Source organism: Bufo bufo, chromosome 3 (genome assembly GCF_905171765.1).
Source record: "Bufo bufo chromosome 3, aBufBuf1.1, whole genome shotgun sequence".
Classification (NCBI taxonomy): Eukaryota; Metazoa; Chordata; class Amphibia; order Anura; family Bufonidae; genus Bufo; species Bufo bufo.
This window is the reverse complement of record NC_053391.1, coordinates 29,774,815-29,791,743: the sequence shown is the minus strand read 5'-3', so window position 1 is coordinate 29,791,743 and position 16,929 is coordinate 29,774,815. Positions and strand designations below refer to the sequence as shown.

The 16,929-nt window shown below is 42.6% G+C and overlaps 1 protein-coding gene across 1 annotated transcript in view; it reads right to left on the bottom strand.

The window, feature by feature from the left end:
* Positions 1 to 15,884, bottom strand: part of LOC120994442 (cell surface glycoprotein CD200 receptor 1-A-like) — a 98,249-nt gene extending 82,365 nt beyond the window's left edge. The window contains exon 1 of the mRNA XM_040423001.1: positions 15,753 to 15,884. Coding sequence (XP_040278935.1) covers positions 15,753 to 15,804 — 52 coding nt within the window. The 5' untranslated portion in view covers positions 15,805 to 15,884. The remainder of the gene's footprint in view (positions 1 to 15,752) is intronic.
* Positions 15,885 to 16,929: the final 1,045 nt, after the last annotated feature.

Genomic DNA, 16,929 nt, shown 5'->3' with positions numbered 1-16,929 from the left:
CGTCTCAGGCAGCGAGATAATGATGACACTGGCTACAGGAACTAGAACTAAAGCCTATGAGAGGAAACGGTGGGCAGGGAGACATCGCTTTCATGCCCGTGATGCAGTTGAATATGTAGAAATGAGCGTTTCAACAATGGAAGTGAAGTGATCATTGCCCATGGCCCTTCCACTGACCACCTCTTGCCCCTATCTGGTGCTGCCTTCGCTTCACCTAGCCTCATTGGTGGTGCACCCCTGCTTCTACATTAGGCTGTGCTCCTCCTTCTAGACCAGTTTTCTGCCTTCTACATAATTCTTTTCTCCTCTCTCTAGTCCTCTCCTCTAGACTTGTCCTCCACCTTCTAAATTACTTTATGCTCCTTCTTCTAGACCTGCTCTCTTCCTTCTACATTACTCTGTGCTCTTCCTATTACTTTTTTCCATCTTCTATATTACTTTGTATTCCTCCTTCTAAACCTTTACTACAATAATCTGTGTTCCTCCTTCTAGACATTTTTTCTACCTTCTACAATAATCTGTACTCCTTCTTCTACAGTATATCGGTCTATATGTCTTTCAGTATATATGTCTTTCTGCCTTCTACATACGGTAATTCTCTGATCCGCCCTCTAGTCTTCTCTCCTGCCTTCTACATTACTCAGTGCTTCTCCTTTTAGACCTGTTCCCCACTTTCTACATTATTTTGTATTTCTCTTTCTAGAACTGTCCTCTGCTTTATACATTACTCAGTACTCCTCCTTCATAACTTCGGCGGATCCACCGCCAACTATGGGCCTTTATTAAGACAGGCGTCTAAAACACCGGTCTAAATAAATGTGCCCCTTAGTGTCTTCTACTCACATATCTCCTCCTTTCACCCTCTTTATGTCTGTGTTCCTGAAGACTTTGTTCTGGCACCTCTCCTCTTCCTAACTCTTTGCTTATTGCTTTCCAATCTGCACCTAGAATAGCTCATACAATCACATGGCTTTAGTATCATTTCTACAGTGATGACACTCAAATTTACCTCTTTGGCCCAGTTATTACCTCATTGAGATCCAGAATTCAAGCATCTATATCAGCTATATCCTCCTTCTTCTCCTGTCACTTTCTAAAACTCGGGAAGGGTAAAATCTGAATTCATCGTCTTTCTCAATCTCACTTAGCCGCCCTACCAGACCTATCAATTAAGTTAAAGGGGTTATACAGGAAATTTTATTTATGACTTATCCTCAGGATAAGTCATCAGTATAAGATCTGCGGGGGTGCGACACCCGGGACCCCACCGATCAGCAGTTAGAAGAGGCCTTGAGGGCCACAGGTCCGTGACAGGTCAGTGACATCACTGTACATCAGTCACATGGCCTAGTTGGAGCTCAGCCCCATTCAAGTCAGTAGGGCTGAGCTGCAATACCAAGCACTGCCACTATAAGCTGTCCTTAGAAAGCTACTGGGAGCCTACATGGCTCACTAGAGCTCCGGTGAGTGCAGCTGCTCCCTGTAACAGCTGATCGACGGGATGCTGGGACTTTGACCCCCGCTTATGTGATAATGATGACCTACCTTGAGGATAAGTCATCATTATCTTTTCCAGGATAACCCCTTTAATAACCTCACAAATCCGCTACCTTGGGATAACATTGATTCTGCCCTATTAAGGATGGATTAATCTATTCATAGCGAAACAGGTGCATCATAGATTTCACCATTTTTTTTTGCCCCCAAACAAACTGAAAGCTTTTTCAATTCATTTCAGACGAATCACATAAAACAGTGTGTGAGAATTGATGGGAAAATAGCACGAGGGAGAAATAAGAAGGATGCTGACATGACACGAAGTGTGGGGGGTGCTTGTCCTGATTGGCTGACAGGAAGCCTAGATCTACCAAGCAGGGAGGTTCCTGCGCGGAATGAGCAGAATGTAATTCTGCTGTGTACTTGCGACCTTGCAGGAAGATGTGCTGTGGCTCTGCCTCTGCAGACTGAAACTCCTAGCCAGGGATAGTATAAGCAGATTATAGGGAGAAGTGCGAAGGTACCTAAGTATCTGATGCTCCTTGAGTTAATTAATGCTGAGAGTATCAGATTTTTAGCAGCTGTGAGGAGGGCTCGGGTGCCCCCTGGGCATCTGCCCACCGGGAAATTTTTCTGTAGAGTCTATGACCTGTCCACCCCAATTCTGGCAACTAGTTCTATATTACAGATTCCTGCCGAAACAGGCATTTCTTTTTTAAAGTTTCTTTTACAACTGTGTTAGTGAAGACATACTGCATCACGGCATCTAGTTGAAAACACGTGTATCATCCCTGGAAAGTTATTGAAAGAGTTTTAGTGAACACATGTTGGACTTTGAAAAAATCATTCTATAATCCTACTGCATTTCACATCCGGAACTCAGATTACAACTGTGTTAGTGAAGGCGCGACTGGATCACAGCGTCTAGTTGAAAAGACATTTATCATTGCCAGAAAATTGGCGCCCGAGTGTTAGTGAAAGGCCAGTATTACTGCATCAGAACGTGTAATATGAGATTGTGGAGTGGATGGCTCACTCTTCCTCTCAATCATAGCAGGATTACACGGAGGTGACATGGAGACTAACACCATGTTTTGGAGCCAGTGTTCACAGCATTCCTCCTGCTCCTCCTCCTTCTCCTTGCAACCCCATAGAAGCCTTTCAGTGCCGTCCTGCATCACTGCCCCCTCCTAGTTGGGTGCCTTCACCACACACAAAGAAAGATAGTCAAGATAGTTGGTGAGTTGGACTTCCATGAGGAGGGGTATCTGGGAAAGGTGGTGGACCCCATGTGCGGTACCAAAGACTTAGTGGTATCTGCAGAGTTTGGGTTTGGGATGTAATGTTTGTATGTATTTTTTTGCATGCTATGCTTTGATACACCAGTAGATAGTGTATGGGTGGAACTGGGAATGGAGCTAACCACTCCACCCCCCACCTTGATTGGAGTGGGCTGGTCTGACTTGGGGGAGAGTTAGCTTGGCAAGCCTGGATGAGGGAACACATCCATCTGCTCTAGCTCCAAGGGCATTAGAGACAAGAGATCTGGCTCATCTGTGAGTACTATGACTCCAGGGAGACTGCAGGATCTCAGGCCGCATAACTTCTGCAAGCTACAGTAATCAGAGTGATCAGCACTACAGCTATACAGACTCCACTGCAGGTGAGGGGAAACATGTTAAGACACCCACCACCTCAGTTCAGAACAAGCATACTCATAAGCCTGATTTTCACATGTTGACTTATTGCTGATAAAAGAATCGAGAGAGAGAAATTTTTGTAGGCTAGTATATCTCAGAGTGCCATTGTCAGCCACAAATAAGAAGAAAATTCTCCAGAACTCAAGGAAAAAATATCTTTTGCATAAAATCATCTGTTTATTGAAAACCCATTAAAATACATGACACATCCCTGGTCAATCTGCTCAAATGTTTCGAACCAAGCTGCAATGGTTCTTACTCATAGCCTATTACAAATGCACACAGATGTCTACTAGCTAGTGTGACACACATGATCATAGAAGGTGGATCTCTCAGTTAACTATATGAATGCTGTATATGTGTATCATAATAAAAAGGATCACTACAAATAATTTAAATCATTTCTATAATTAAGTCCCAATAAAAACCTGGTATTGAGAGATAGTATCCAAAAAGCCTCTCTGTTTCTCAGTTCTGCTTCCCAGTCTCCCCCATGAGGGGGGTTTGGAGACTTTCCCAATAATTATGGCTTTAAATGTGCCAGTAGACCCATTGTGTGTATGTAGAAAATGTTTCCCTGTACCAGAGAGACTTCTATTAGGTGGATTGATAATACCATATGACCTGAGGGAGTACACTGTGACACAATATCTCATGAGGGCCACTACCACTTCCATCCTCTGTATCGGCTCCCCAGGGACTCGCTGCACATGTATAGCTGTGTTAGTGGTGGTAGAAGCAGCAGCCATAGACACAGTGGTAGCAGTTGTCATTAGGATCAGCTGCTTCATCTCCCACTCAGACTCCTCCTCCACCTTATCCTTATCTCTATTGTGAGACATCCTTAACAGAATGTGCGGCCATGAGAATGCAGCGGACCGGACAGCAGGGGCAACACGTGAGGCACAATGGGCCGATGGGGGTAGTAGTTCATTTACTCATGGTTAGCAGAGCCTCCCTGGGTCGGTGTGCAGTGATGAGGAAGACAGCACTAAATCCATCGGAGCACTCTCTATTGCAGGGAACACAAGCCAGATGGAAGTTGAGGTGCCCTTGATGGTAATGGGTTCCCCTTAGGGTGCTTTGGTGGCTGGGCCCCTGTGTTCTTGACGCCAGCACTGTTAGATGTAATTAGGAGATGAAGTAGAATGACGAGAGAGGCAGTAGTTGAACCAAACAGGAACTTTACTTGTAAATTGTAATTCAGCAATATTCAGCGCTTCATTGATTCAGCAACCCAAGGGCGGTCTCCCTCATAGCAGGCAAACTCTCTACTCCATTCTTTGAAAATGTTGCACAAGATACAGCAATTATTCTCTTAATCCCCAGAAGGGATCCCTGGAAGGTGTATTACAGTAAAGGATCAATAAGTCCTAGTCTTGGACTACAAAGGTTGCAGTAGTATGGTCCCCTGGGCTAAACCAAGGAGAACAAAGCCAAGTCTGTCTCCTCTCCTCCTAACTCCTCACTCCTAATCTCACACTAACTTCCTGTGGCTGACCTATATAAATGATGTTACAGAGACCTCTAGTGTTGGATGTATGTAATGCATTCACCAGCCTGAAATAGGAATTTAGCAGCTGTGACAAAGGAAATGCATAGAATGGCATGAAATGTCATATAACAATTTGGAGTGTTCCCATCCACCTGGAGTGGGACACTACAAGAAGATCATAAAATAGCTTCTGTGCAAGCTGAACTCCCACCTGGCCAACTTGCTGCTGTACCACTTAGTTGTGGTAAATTTGGCGCAGTTTCATGCCTTCATCAAAATTTTATTCTTCTGCAAAATTGAATATTTAGCGACATTTTTTTTGTAATCCCATCACTGAGACTTCTGGTCAGACATCGTAGTCGCACAGTTCCGCGGCTTCACCAAAATTGAATTCAGTTGTATGATATATGTACTTCTGCCCAGGTGTCTAATTTTTTTCGAAAAAAGTTCTTGTTTTCTAAATGACTGTGACTTTTCCCTGGCACATACTCTGTTCCCTGACCCCATGGAGTTCTGGGGAGGCGTATTGGAACTGGCCCAATTTGGTCACTCTGCTCTCTCTTGCCCAGCTTCCAGTGTAATATCGGAGAGGATTTGCAGCACACAGGTGGCATTGTGACACCTAAATATGCAAAGATGTCTTCCACCAGTGTACAAAACATCACATTTGTCTAAATGAACAATGCATGGATCTGTGAGGATTTTGACAGTCCTCTGGATGTGGCTGTTGAATAGATCTGCCTTTACTGGTGCCCCATCATGCCACTGCCGCTGTCTGCCAGCCTACCATCATGTTCTGTACCATATGGCTGCTGCAGTCACCCCCACAGCTCCTATTCCCTGTTGCTAATCCCTTACTGCCACTTCCATTACCGCTACACAGTCGCCACTACTACTACTACTGCAATTATTACTACTACTACTACTACACACATCTACTACTACTCGCTCGTATCTACTGCCTTGTATGTTCCATGCTATGCTGCTACCGCTACTATTAGGCTACATGCCACTATTAGGCTCCATTCACACGTCCGCAAAATGGGTCCGCATCCTTTCTGCAATTTTGCGGAATGGGTGCGGACCCATTCATTCTCTATGGGGACGGAATGGATGCGGACAGCACACAGTGTGCTGTCTGCAGCCGCAATTGCGGAGCGCGGCCCCGATTTTGGGTCCGCAGCTCCGCAAAAAGATAGAGCATGTCCTATTCTTGTCCGCAGCTTGCGGACAAGAATAGGCATTTCTATGGGGGTGCCGGGCTGGTGTGTTGCGGACCCTCAATTTGCGGGTCCGCAACACACCACGGACGTGTGAATGCAGCCTAACCCTACTATTTCCACATCCACACTGCACTGCTGCTGCTCCCAATTAGAAAGAATACTTTTTCTAGGCTTGTTCAGGAGAAGCCAATCTTTTTTTGGACAATTATCACTTCTGCATTTTTGTAAATTTGTGTGTATAAATACAGACAGGCATTCATATACCAAAAGGAGAAAAACAGAACTGGATAGCACATCCACATGCTATGCTTTGATCTACAACTGCTTCTCCGCAAAATTAAACTCGCTTCTCAGCGCAATATTAAGTGTACAGCCCCCCATACTGCATGCTATACAAGAGGCATTAGTGTACATTTTGATCAAAAGGCATAAGCCCACTCACCGCGTCAAGGCTGCCTCTGATGGCGTGTTACTGCGTGGTGGCCTTTGTTTTTGTGGCGCTGTGCTGATGAGCTGGTGGGACCCAGTGCTGGGGGTGGCATTGTCAGAGAACAGGGCTGCTGTTTGACTCCTGGGTCCCGCCGCTTGCTAGGGCAGTGCCGCATTGTCACCGCGCAGTGCCGCGCCAAGTTTAGAGTAGGTCCCACTCAAAGAGGCAACCTTGACGCGGTGAGTGGGCTTATGCCATTTGATCAAAATGTACACTAATGCCTCTTGTATAGCATGCAGTATGGGGGGCCGTACACTAAATATTGCGCTGAGAAGCCAGTTTAATTTTGCTGAGAAGGAGTTATAGATCAAAGCAAAGCTTGCGGATGTGCTATCCAATTCTATTTTTCTCCTTTTGTATAGACAGGCATTTAGCTCCCATTAAGACATCATTTTTGGACATTAGAGCCGAAGGAGACATCCTTTCTTCTGAAATTAGCATTTGTGCTTGTCCCCCTCCCATGCATAAATCGTGGACGTTTGGTGAAGACAGGTTACTGTCTTTTTAACACCGTGTGTGTTTAAAAACTATCTGCCCCCCATAAGGGACAATTTTTGGTTAAAATTTACAAAGTTTTGTAATATGAAAAAGACTAACACATGTGACTTTATTGAAAAAAATGTCTGTTTGTTAACACTGTTAATCATTAGTGTTGATCGAGCACCAAAGTGCTCGGGTGCTCGAGTAGAACACTACAGAGCACCCATGCACGATGGAAGTCAATGGGAGAAACCAAGCACCCCCTGCTCTGAAGAGGGGAGGGTACTAGGTCCCACTATTACTGAAAATTTTCTGCTGGGCTTTGAACTCACAAACTTCTACAGTAGAGGCAAGGACTTTAACCACTCAGCTATAAAGCTGAATGATAAACTACAGCAGAAAAACCTCATAGTACTTTGTCATGTAGTAAGTATTTCTATACAGCAGAAGTATCATTTCATATTTCAGTACAGGTTAACATGTAGCTGTATAGCGAAGTGGTTAAAGTTCTTGGTTCTAATGTAGAAGGTTGTGAGTTCAAATCCCAGCAGAAACATTTCAGAAAGTTTATATATTTTATAATTTTTTAATACTGATATTTTAATACTATCATCATGATGCACAACACTTGCGGTTAATTGGTGTCACTTATCGATTCTAGTATCTTTTGTATTAGATTTATTTTTGATCTATTTCAAATACAATCATGCTTTTGCGATTATTATTATGTATGACATCATGTTATTTTTCATTTGTTTTTATCATGTACTATGATTCTATTTTATTGCTTATTGTAAATTGATTGCTCCACCCCCCAATCATGTAAATCACTTTGTATGGGTTATTTATACTTTTGCACTTCACTTGTGTTTTATGCTTGAGAAAGGCTTTGTGTTTGAGCCGAAATGTTGCCTCACTGTACCACATGGGTCAATAAACCACTGTTTTTCTACTGGAAGTGCTGTCCGTTTTCTGGAATATTTTTTGGGTAAGAAGTCACACCCTAGGACATAGCACCGGACGTACCATTTGACAATTGGTGCTGCCATTTCTTACATTTATATATATATATATATATATATATATATATATATATATATATATATATATATATATATATATATAGATAAAATCATACTTCTGATATATATGAATGCATAATATGTGGGAAACTACTACTGATATTTTTAGCCATAATATATTTACATATATTATATAATATTATAGATTCTAAATATATAATAATATATGTAAATATATTATGGCTAAAAACTTACAGTATATACAGGGAGTGCAGAATTGTTAGGCAAGTTGTATTTTTGAGGATTAATTTTATTATTGAACAACAACCATGTTCTCAATGAACCCAAAAAACTCATTAATATCAAAGCTGAATATTTTTGGAAGTAGTTTTTAGTTTGTTTTTAGTTTTAGCTATTTTAGGGGGATATCTGTGTGTGCAGGTGACTATTACTGTGCATAATTATTAGGCAACTTAACAAAAAACAAATATATACCCATTTCAATTATTTATTTTTACCAGTGAAACCAATATAACATCTCAACATTCACAAATATACATTTCTGACATTCAAAAACAAAACAAAAACAAATCAGTGACCAATATAGCCACCTTTCTTTGCAAGGACACTCAAAAGCCTGCCATCCATGGATTCTGTCAGTGTTTTGATCTGTTCACCATCAACATTGCGTGCAGCAGCAACCACAGCCTCCCAGACACTGTTCAGAGAGGTGTACTGTTTTCCCTCCTTGTAAATCTCACATTTGATGATGGACCACAGGTTCTCAATGGGGTTCAGATCAGGTGAACAAGGAGGCCATGTCATTAGATTTTCTTCTTTTATACCCTTTCTTGCCAGCCACGCTGTGGAGTACTTGGACGCGTGTGATGGAGCATTGTCCTGCATGAAAATCATGTTTTTCTTGAAGGATGCAGACTTCTTCCTGTACCACTGCTTGAAGAAGGTGTCTTCCAGAGACTGGCAGTAGGACTGGGAGTTGAGCTTGACTCCATCCTCAACCCGAAAAGGCCCCACAAGCTCATCTTTGATGATACCAGCTCAAACCAGTACTCCACCTCCACCTTGCTGGCGTCTGAGTCGGACTGGAGCTCTCTGCTCTTTACCAATCCAGCCACGGGCCCATCCATCTGGCCCATCAAGACTCACTCTCATTTCATCAGTCCATAAAACCTTAGAAAAATCAGTCTTGAGATATTTCTTGGCCCAGTCTTGACGTTTCAGCTTGTGTGTCTTGTTCAGTGGTGGTCGTCTTTCAGCCTTTCTTACCTTGGCCATGTCTCTGAGTATTGCACACCTTGTGCTTTTGGACACTCCAGTGATGTTGCAGCTCTGAAATATGGCCAAACTGGTGGCAAGTGGCATCTTGGCAGCTGCACGCTTGACTTTTCTCAGTTCATGGGCAGTTATTTTGCGCCTTGGTTTTTCCACACGCTTCTTGCGACCCTGTTGACTATTTTGAATGAAACGCTTGATTGTTCGATGATCACGCTTCAGAAGCTTTGCAATTTTAAGAGTGCTGCATCCCTCTGCAAGATATCTCACTATTTTTGACTTTTCTGAGCCTGTCAAGTCCTTCTTTTGACCCATTTTGCCAAAGGAAAGGAAGTTGCCTAATAATTATGCACACCTAATATAGGGTGTTGATGTCATTAGACCACACCCCTTCTCATTAAAGAGATGCACATCACCTAATATGCTTAATTGGTAGTAGGCTTTCGAGCCTATACAGCTTGGAGTAAGACAACATGCATAAAGAGGATGATGTGGTCAAAATACTCATTTGCCTAATAATTCTGCACGCAGTGTACAGTACAGACCAAAAGTTTGGACACACCTTCTCATTCAAAGAGTTTTCTTTATTTTCATGACTATGAAAATTGTAGATTCACACTGAAGGCATCAAAACTATGAATTAACACATGTGGAATTATATACATAACAAACAAGTGTGAAACAACTGAAAATATGTCATATTCTAGGTTCTTCAAAGTAGCCACCTTTTGCTTTGATTACTGCTTTGCATTCTCTTGATGAGCTTCAAGAGGTAGTCCCCTGAAATGGTTTTCACTTCACAGGTGTGCCCTGTCAGGTTTAATAAGTGGGATTTCTTGCTTTATAAATGGGGTTGGGACCATCAGTTGCGTTGAGGAGAAGTCAGGTGGATACACAGCTGATAGTCCTACTAAATAGACTGTTAGAATTTGTATTATGACAAGAAAAATGCAGCTAAGGCCTCTTTCACACTTGCGTTCTCCGGATCCGGCGTGTACTCCACTTGCCGGAATTACACGCCGGATCCGGAAAAACGCAGGTGTACTGAAAGCATTTGAAGACGGATCCGTCTTCAAAATGCTTTCAGTGTTACTATGGCAGCCAGGATGCTATTAAAGTCCTGGTTGCCATAGTAGGAGCGGGGAGCGGGGGAGCGGTATACTTACAGTCCGTGCGGCTCCCGGGGCGCTCCTGAATGACGTCAGAGCGCCCCATGCGCATGGATGACGTGATCCATGTGATCACGTGATCCATGCGCTTGGGGCGCCCTGACGTCACTCTGGAGCGCCCGGGGAGCCGCACGGACGGTAAGTATGCTGCTCCCCCGCTCCCCACTACACTTACCATGGCTGTCAGGACTTTAGCGTCCCGGCAGCCATGGTAACCATTCAGAAAAAGCTAAACGTCGGGTCCGGCAATGCGCCGAAACAACGTTTAGCTTAAGGCCGGATCCGGATCAATGCCTTTCAATGGGCATTAATTCCGGATCCGGCCTTGTGGCAAGTCTTCAGGAGTTTTGGCCGGAGCAAAAAGCGCAGCATGCTGCGGTATTTTCTCCGGCCAAAAAACCTTCCGTTCCGGAACTGAAGACATCCTGATGCATCCTGAACGGATTTCTCTCCATTCAGAATGCATTAGGATAAAACTGATCAGGATTCTTCCGGCATAGAGCCCCGACGACGGAACTCTATGCCGGAAGAAAAGAACGCAAGTGTGAAAGAGCCCTAAGTAAAGAAAAACGAGTGGCCATCATTACTTTAAGAAATGAAGGTCAGTCAGTCAGCCGAAAAATTGGGAAAACTTTGAAAGTAAGGGCTATTTGACCATGAAGGAGAGTGATGGGGTGCTGCGCCAGATGACCTGGCCTCCACAGTCACCGGACCTGAACCCAATGGAGATGGTTTGGGGTGAGCTGGACCGCAGAGTGAAGGCAAAAGGGCCAACAAGTGCTAAGCATCTCTGGTAACTCCTTCAAGACTGTTGGAAGACCATTTCAGGGGACTACCTCTTGAAGCTCAGCAAGAGAATGCCAAGAGTGTGCAAAGCAGTAATCAAAGCAAAAGGTGGCTACTTTGAAGAACCTAGAATATGACATATTTTCAGTTGTTTCACACTTGTTTGTTATGTATATAATTCCACATGTGTTAATTCATAGTTTTGATGCCTTCATAGTCATGAAAATAAAGAAAACTCTTTGAATGAGAAGGTGTGTCCAAACTTTTGGTCTGTACTGTATATAAATGTTTAAATAAAGTTTTGCCTCTATTTATGAAAAGTTTCTGCCAGGATTTGAACTCACAACCTTCTCCATTAGAGCCAGGAAACTTAACCACTACACTATACAGCTACATGTTAACCTGCAGTAAAATATAAAATTATACTTCTGCTGTATAGGAATACTTACTACATGACAAACTACTATAATGTTTTTCTGACACAGTTTATAGCTGAGTGGTAAGTAAAGTCCTTACTTCTAATGTAGAAGGTTGTGAGTTCAAATAACCCTGTCCACTCTTTCCCTTCAGCATCACTGACAAATCTTGTGCAGGCAGTGCCAAACACGTATGGGGAGCCCTGCTGTCACTGACAGCCATCTCCACCGACATGCACAATTAGCGTGCAGCTGCAATGACAAACATTTGTATTGTGCTTTTCTCACAGGGACTCAAAGTGTAGGCATAGTTTTGTAACTGGAGTGACTCCCTGGCTACCATATAAACGCTCGAACCCACTACGCGCTAATTTTTGTAAATCTTTTGAGTGTGGGAGGAAACCTACACCAACATGGGGAGAACATACAAACTCTATGCAGATGTTGTCCTTGGTTGGATTTGAACCAACCACTGCTTACCACTGAGCCACAGTGATGAGTTCCATCTGCCTCTACCTATATATTCAACAGGCATTCGGTAAACATTTAAAGGGGTTGCTTGGGATTTTTTTTAAAGGGTTAAAAATAAAATATAAATCAAAAAATGTATTACCTCATCGATCCCCTACTGTCCCCGCTCTATTCCAATGGTGCTCCATTACTGGCTACTTTATACTTCCTAGTACTGTCCCTCCAAACGGGAAACGGCTGGAGATACCCTCTCAGCAAATCAGTAGCTGAGGCTAGGATAAGCACTGTGGCCAGTGATTGGCTGAAGTCAGGAAGTATAGAGCAGACGGAATCGGAGAAATAACAATCTTTTACTTTTAACTCAGCCTGGCCATTATTTTTCCAAAGAAAAAAGTTATCTCCCCAGACAACCCCTTTAACCTCTTAGGGACGCATGAAGTACCGGTGCGGCATGTTTCCCGAGTCCTTAAGGACCCATGACGTACCGGTACGTCGTGGGTTTAAACCGCGATTGCTGCGCGGCGGGGGTTAATCGGAACAGGATGCCTGCCGAAATCATTCAGCGAGCATCCTGTCACAACGCTGGGGGGGTCATGTGACCCCCCGTGTCGGCGATCACCGCAAACAATTAAGACCTGCGGTTTGCAGCTTTACCTGCGGTTTGCGGCGGCGATCGGGAGGTGCCATCGGGTCCCCATGCGGCTGTAGGGGGGACCCGATGGCATGGAACGCAGCACGATTTCTAAGGAAGGCATTGCGCTGCCTTCCGGTGAAGAGCCTGTGAGATCCAGCCCCCTGGATCTCACAGGCCGGAAGCTGTATGAGTAATACACACAGTATTACTCATACAGCCAATGCATTCCAATACAGAAGTATTGGAATCCATTGTAAAGGAATATACCCCCCAAAATAAAGTTTTCCCAAAAAATTAATTAAAGTTTGAAGTAAAAATAAACAAAAACGTCATTTTCCCCAAATAAAGTAAAAAAAAAATGGTTAAAAATAGGGGAAAAAAATAAGTATACATATTAGGTATCGCCGCGTCCGTACCGAGCGGCTCTATATACATATCACATGACCTAACCCCTTAGATGAACACCGTAAAAAATAAAAAATAAAAACTGTGCTAAATAAACCATTTTTTTTGTCACATTACATCACAAAAAGTACAACAGCAAGCGATCAAAAAGGCGTTTGCCCACCAAAATAGTACCAATCTAACCTTCACCTCATCCCTCAAAAAATGAGCCCATACCTGAGACAATCGCCCAAAAAATAAAAAAAAACTATGGCTCAGAATATGGAGACACTAAAACATCATTTTTTTAGTTTGAAAAAAGCTGTTATTGTGTAAAACTTACATAAATAAAAAAAAGTATACATATTTGGTATCGCCGCGTTCATATCGACCGGCTCTATAAAAATATCACATGACCTAACCTCTCAGATGAACACCGTAAAAAAAAAAAAAAAAAAAACTTTTTTTGTCACCTTACATCACAAAAAGTGTAATAGCAAGCGATCAAAAAGTCATATGCACCCCAAAATAGTGCCAATCAAACCGTCATCTCATCCCACAAAAATCATACCCTACCCAAGGTAATCGCCCAAAAACTGAAAAAATTATGGCTCTCAGACTATGGAAACACTAAAACATGATTTTTTTTGCTTCAAAAATGAAATCATTGTGTAAAACTTACATAAATTTAAAAAAAGTATACATATTAGGTATCGCCGCATCCGTGACAACCTGGTCTATAAAAATATCACATGATCTAACCTGTCAGATGAATGTTGTAAATAACAAAAAATAAAAACTGTGCCAAAACAGCTATTTCTTGTAATCTTGCCTCACAAAAAGTGTAATATAGAGCAACCAAAAATCATATGCACCCTAAACTAGTACCAACAATTCTGCCACCCAATCCCGTAGTTTCTAAAATGGGGCCACTTTTTTGGAGTTTCTACTCTAGGGGTGCATCAGGGGGGCTTCAAATGGAACATGGTGTCAAAAAAAACTGTCCAGCAAAATCTGCTTTCCAAAAATCAGGGCCATAAATATTGAGTTTTGTTTGGCTGTTAACCCTTGCTTTGTTACTGGGAAAAATTGATTAAAATGGAAAATTTGCCCAAAAATTGAAATTCTGAAACTTCATCTCTATTTTCCATTAATTCTTGTGGAACACCTAAAGGGTTAACGACATTTGTAAAATCAGTTTTGAATACCTTGAGGATTGTAGTTTCTTAGCTGGGGTCACTTTTATGGAGTTTCTACTCTAGGGGTGCATCAGGGGGCTTCAAATGGGACATGGGTGTTAAAAAAACAGTCCAGCAAAACCTGCCTTCCAAAAACCGTATGGCATTCCTTTCCTTCTGCGCCATGCCGTGTGCCCGTACAGCGGTTTACGACCACATATGGGGTGTTTCTGTAAACTACAGAATCAGGGCCATGAATATTGAGTTTGGTTTGGCTGTTAACCCTTGCTTTGTAACTGGAAAAAAATTATTAAAATGGAAAATCTGCGAAAAAAGTAAAATTTTGAAATTGTATCTCTATATTCCATTAATTCTTGTGGAACACCTAAAGGGTTAACAAAGTTTGTAAAATCAGTTTTGAATACCTTAAGGGGTGTAGTTTCTTAGATGGGGTCACTTCTATGGAGTTTCTACTCTAGGGGTGCATCAGGGGGGCTTCAAATGGGACATGGTGTCAAAAAAACTAGTCCAGCAAAACCTGCCTTCCAAAAACCGTATGGCATTCCTTTCCTTCTGAAATTTTGAAATTGTATCTCAATTTTCCATTAATTCTTGTGGAACACCTAAAGGGTTAACAAAGTTTGTAAAATCAGTTTTGAATACGTTGAGGCGTGTAGTTTATAGAATGAGGTCATTTTTGGGTGGTTTCTATTATTTAAGCCTCGCAAAGTGACTTCAGACCTGAACTGGTCCCTAAAAATTGGGTTTTTGAAAATTTCTGAAAAATTTCAAGATTTGCTTCTAAACTTCTAAGCCTTGTAACATCCCCAAAAAATAAAATATCATTCCCAAAATGATCCAAACATGAAGTAGACATATGGGTAATGTAAAGTAATAACTATTTTTGGAGGTATTACTATGTATTATAGAAGTAGAGAAATTGAAACATGGAAATTTGCCATTTTTTACAAATTTTTGGTAAATTTGGTATTTTTTTATAAATAAAAATAAAAATTTTTGACTTAATTTTACCAGTGTCATGAAGTACAATATGTGATGAAAAAACAATCTCAGAATGGCCTGGATAAGTCAAAGCGTTTTAAAGTTATCAGCACTTAAAGTGACACTGGTCAGATTTGCAATAAATGGCCAAGTCCTTAAGGTGAAATAGGGCTGAGTCCTTAAAGGGTTAATGTCTCTGTATCGGGCTCCGATGCTCCATGTGTACAGTACCGGGATCTGGAGAGGCAAGGAAAAGGAATCCATAATATTCCATGCCCGTCAACTCCTCCCTCATAGTTGCATTGAGGGACGAAGAAGCCCGCCTGAAACATACCCAAATGCTTCTCAGTTTCAAGAAAATCAAGATTGAAATAAAAAATCGCCCATAAAACAGAAACAAAATAGAGATTTTACATTTAGGGTTAGGTTTAGTGTAAGCCATATTTGCTAGCACACCAATATTCTATATTCTGCATTCACCTCTACGATGCTTTACAAGATAATTGTCTTACCTGCTCTGGAGACTCCGAGAAGAGAGAAGATTAGAAGGAGCAATACGTTCATGGTGTCAGGGTCAGCGCCGCCAACATCTCTCAACCTTCAAGAAGTGAACGTCTTGTAGAGAAGTCCTCGCTCGAGTCACGGTTCCTATTTTAATACAGCAGCCTTTCGCTTCCTGTTTGTAGATGCAGGCTGTCATAATTCAGCTCTGTGATGTTGTGTCTATTACAGTGCAGTTTTGTGTCCTCATGTACTTTAACTTTATATCTGTCTCAGTATAAACATCTTCTTCTGTATAGTTCTGAACGCATAAGGTTTGCTGCAAAAATCCAGAGTTAAAAATCTCCCACCATTTTGTGCGTGCAGCTGCCATGCATATCTATGTGTCTCCATGGGCACAGCTACAGACAGAACCTACAGTCCTGGGTTACCCTTCCCCCTCTTTCCCTTTTTTCATTGTCTGTAGGTTATCAAGAGGAGGACTGGATGGAGGCAATTAACGGGGTATTCCCATCTGAGACAATGGGGGCATATCACTAGGGACCTGCACCTCTTGGACCTGCACCTACACCAAGAACGGAGTGGGGAAGGGGAAGGGTCCAGCCACCACCAAGCGCTCTCCCCGTAGTAGTGAATGGGAGCGCACCGTGCTTGTGTGGCCAGTGTCGGATTGGGGTACCCAGGGCCCACCAGTAAAATTTATTTTGGGGGCCCACCGTACGGATATATAATATAATATAATAAATAATTTAACAAGATTTTTATATGAACATAGGCTGGTGGAGGTGCTGTACATCGAATACATGTATGTAGTACTGTGTTATGTGACACTTGTGCAGGGGGTGGGAGACTAGGGGCCCACCTTGCTCAGGGGCCTACCGGGGGATTTCCCCAGTACCACTATGGGCCAGTCCGAGCCTGTGTGCGGCCATCGCTCCCATTTATTTCTATTGGGCCGGCGGAAATAGCCGAGCCAGCGCTCTGCTATTTTCAGCATCCCCATAGAAATGAATGGAGGGTGGCTGCGCATGCGCAGTGCACCTTCGACAACTTTTGTGGCTCTGTTCTCAGTGGGACTCAGAGAAATGAATAGAGGGCGGCTGCGCATGTGCAGTGCACCTTCCACAACTTTCGGGGCTCCGTTCTCAGTGTAGGTGGGACCCTATTAGACAATGGGGGAATATCCTA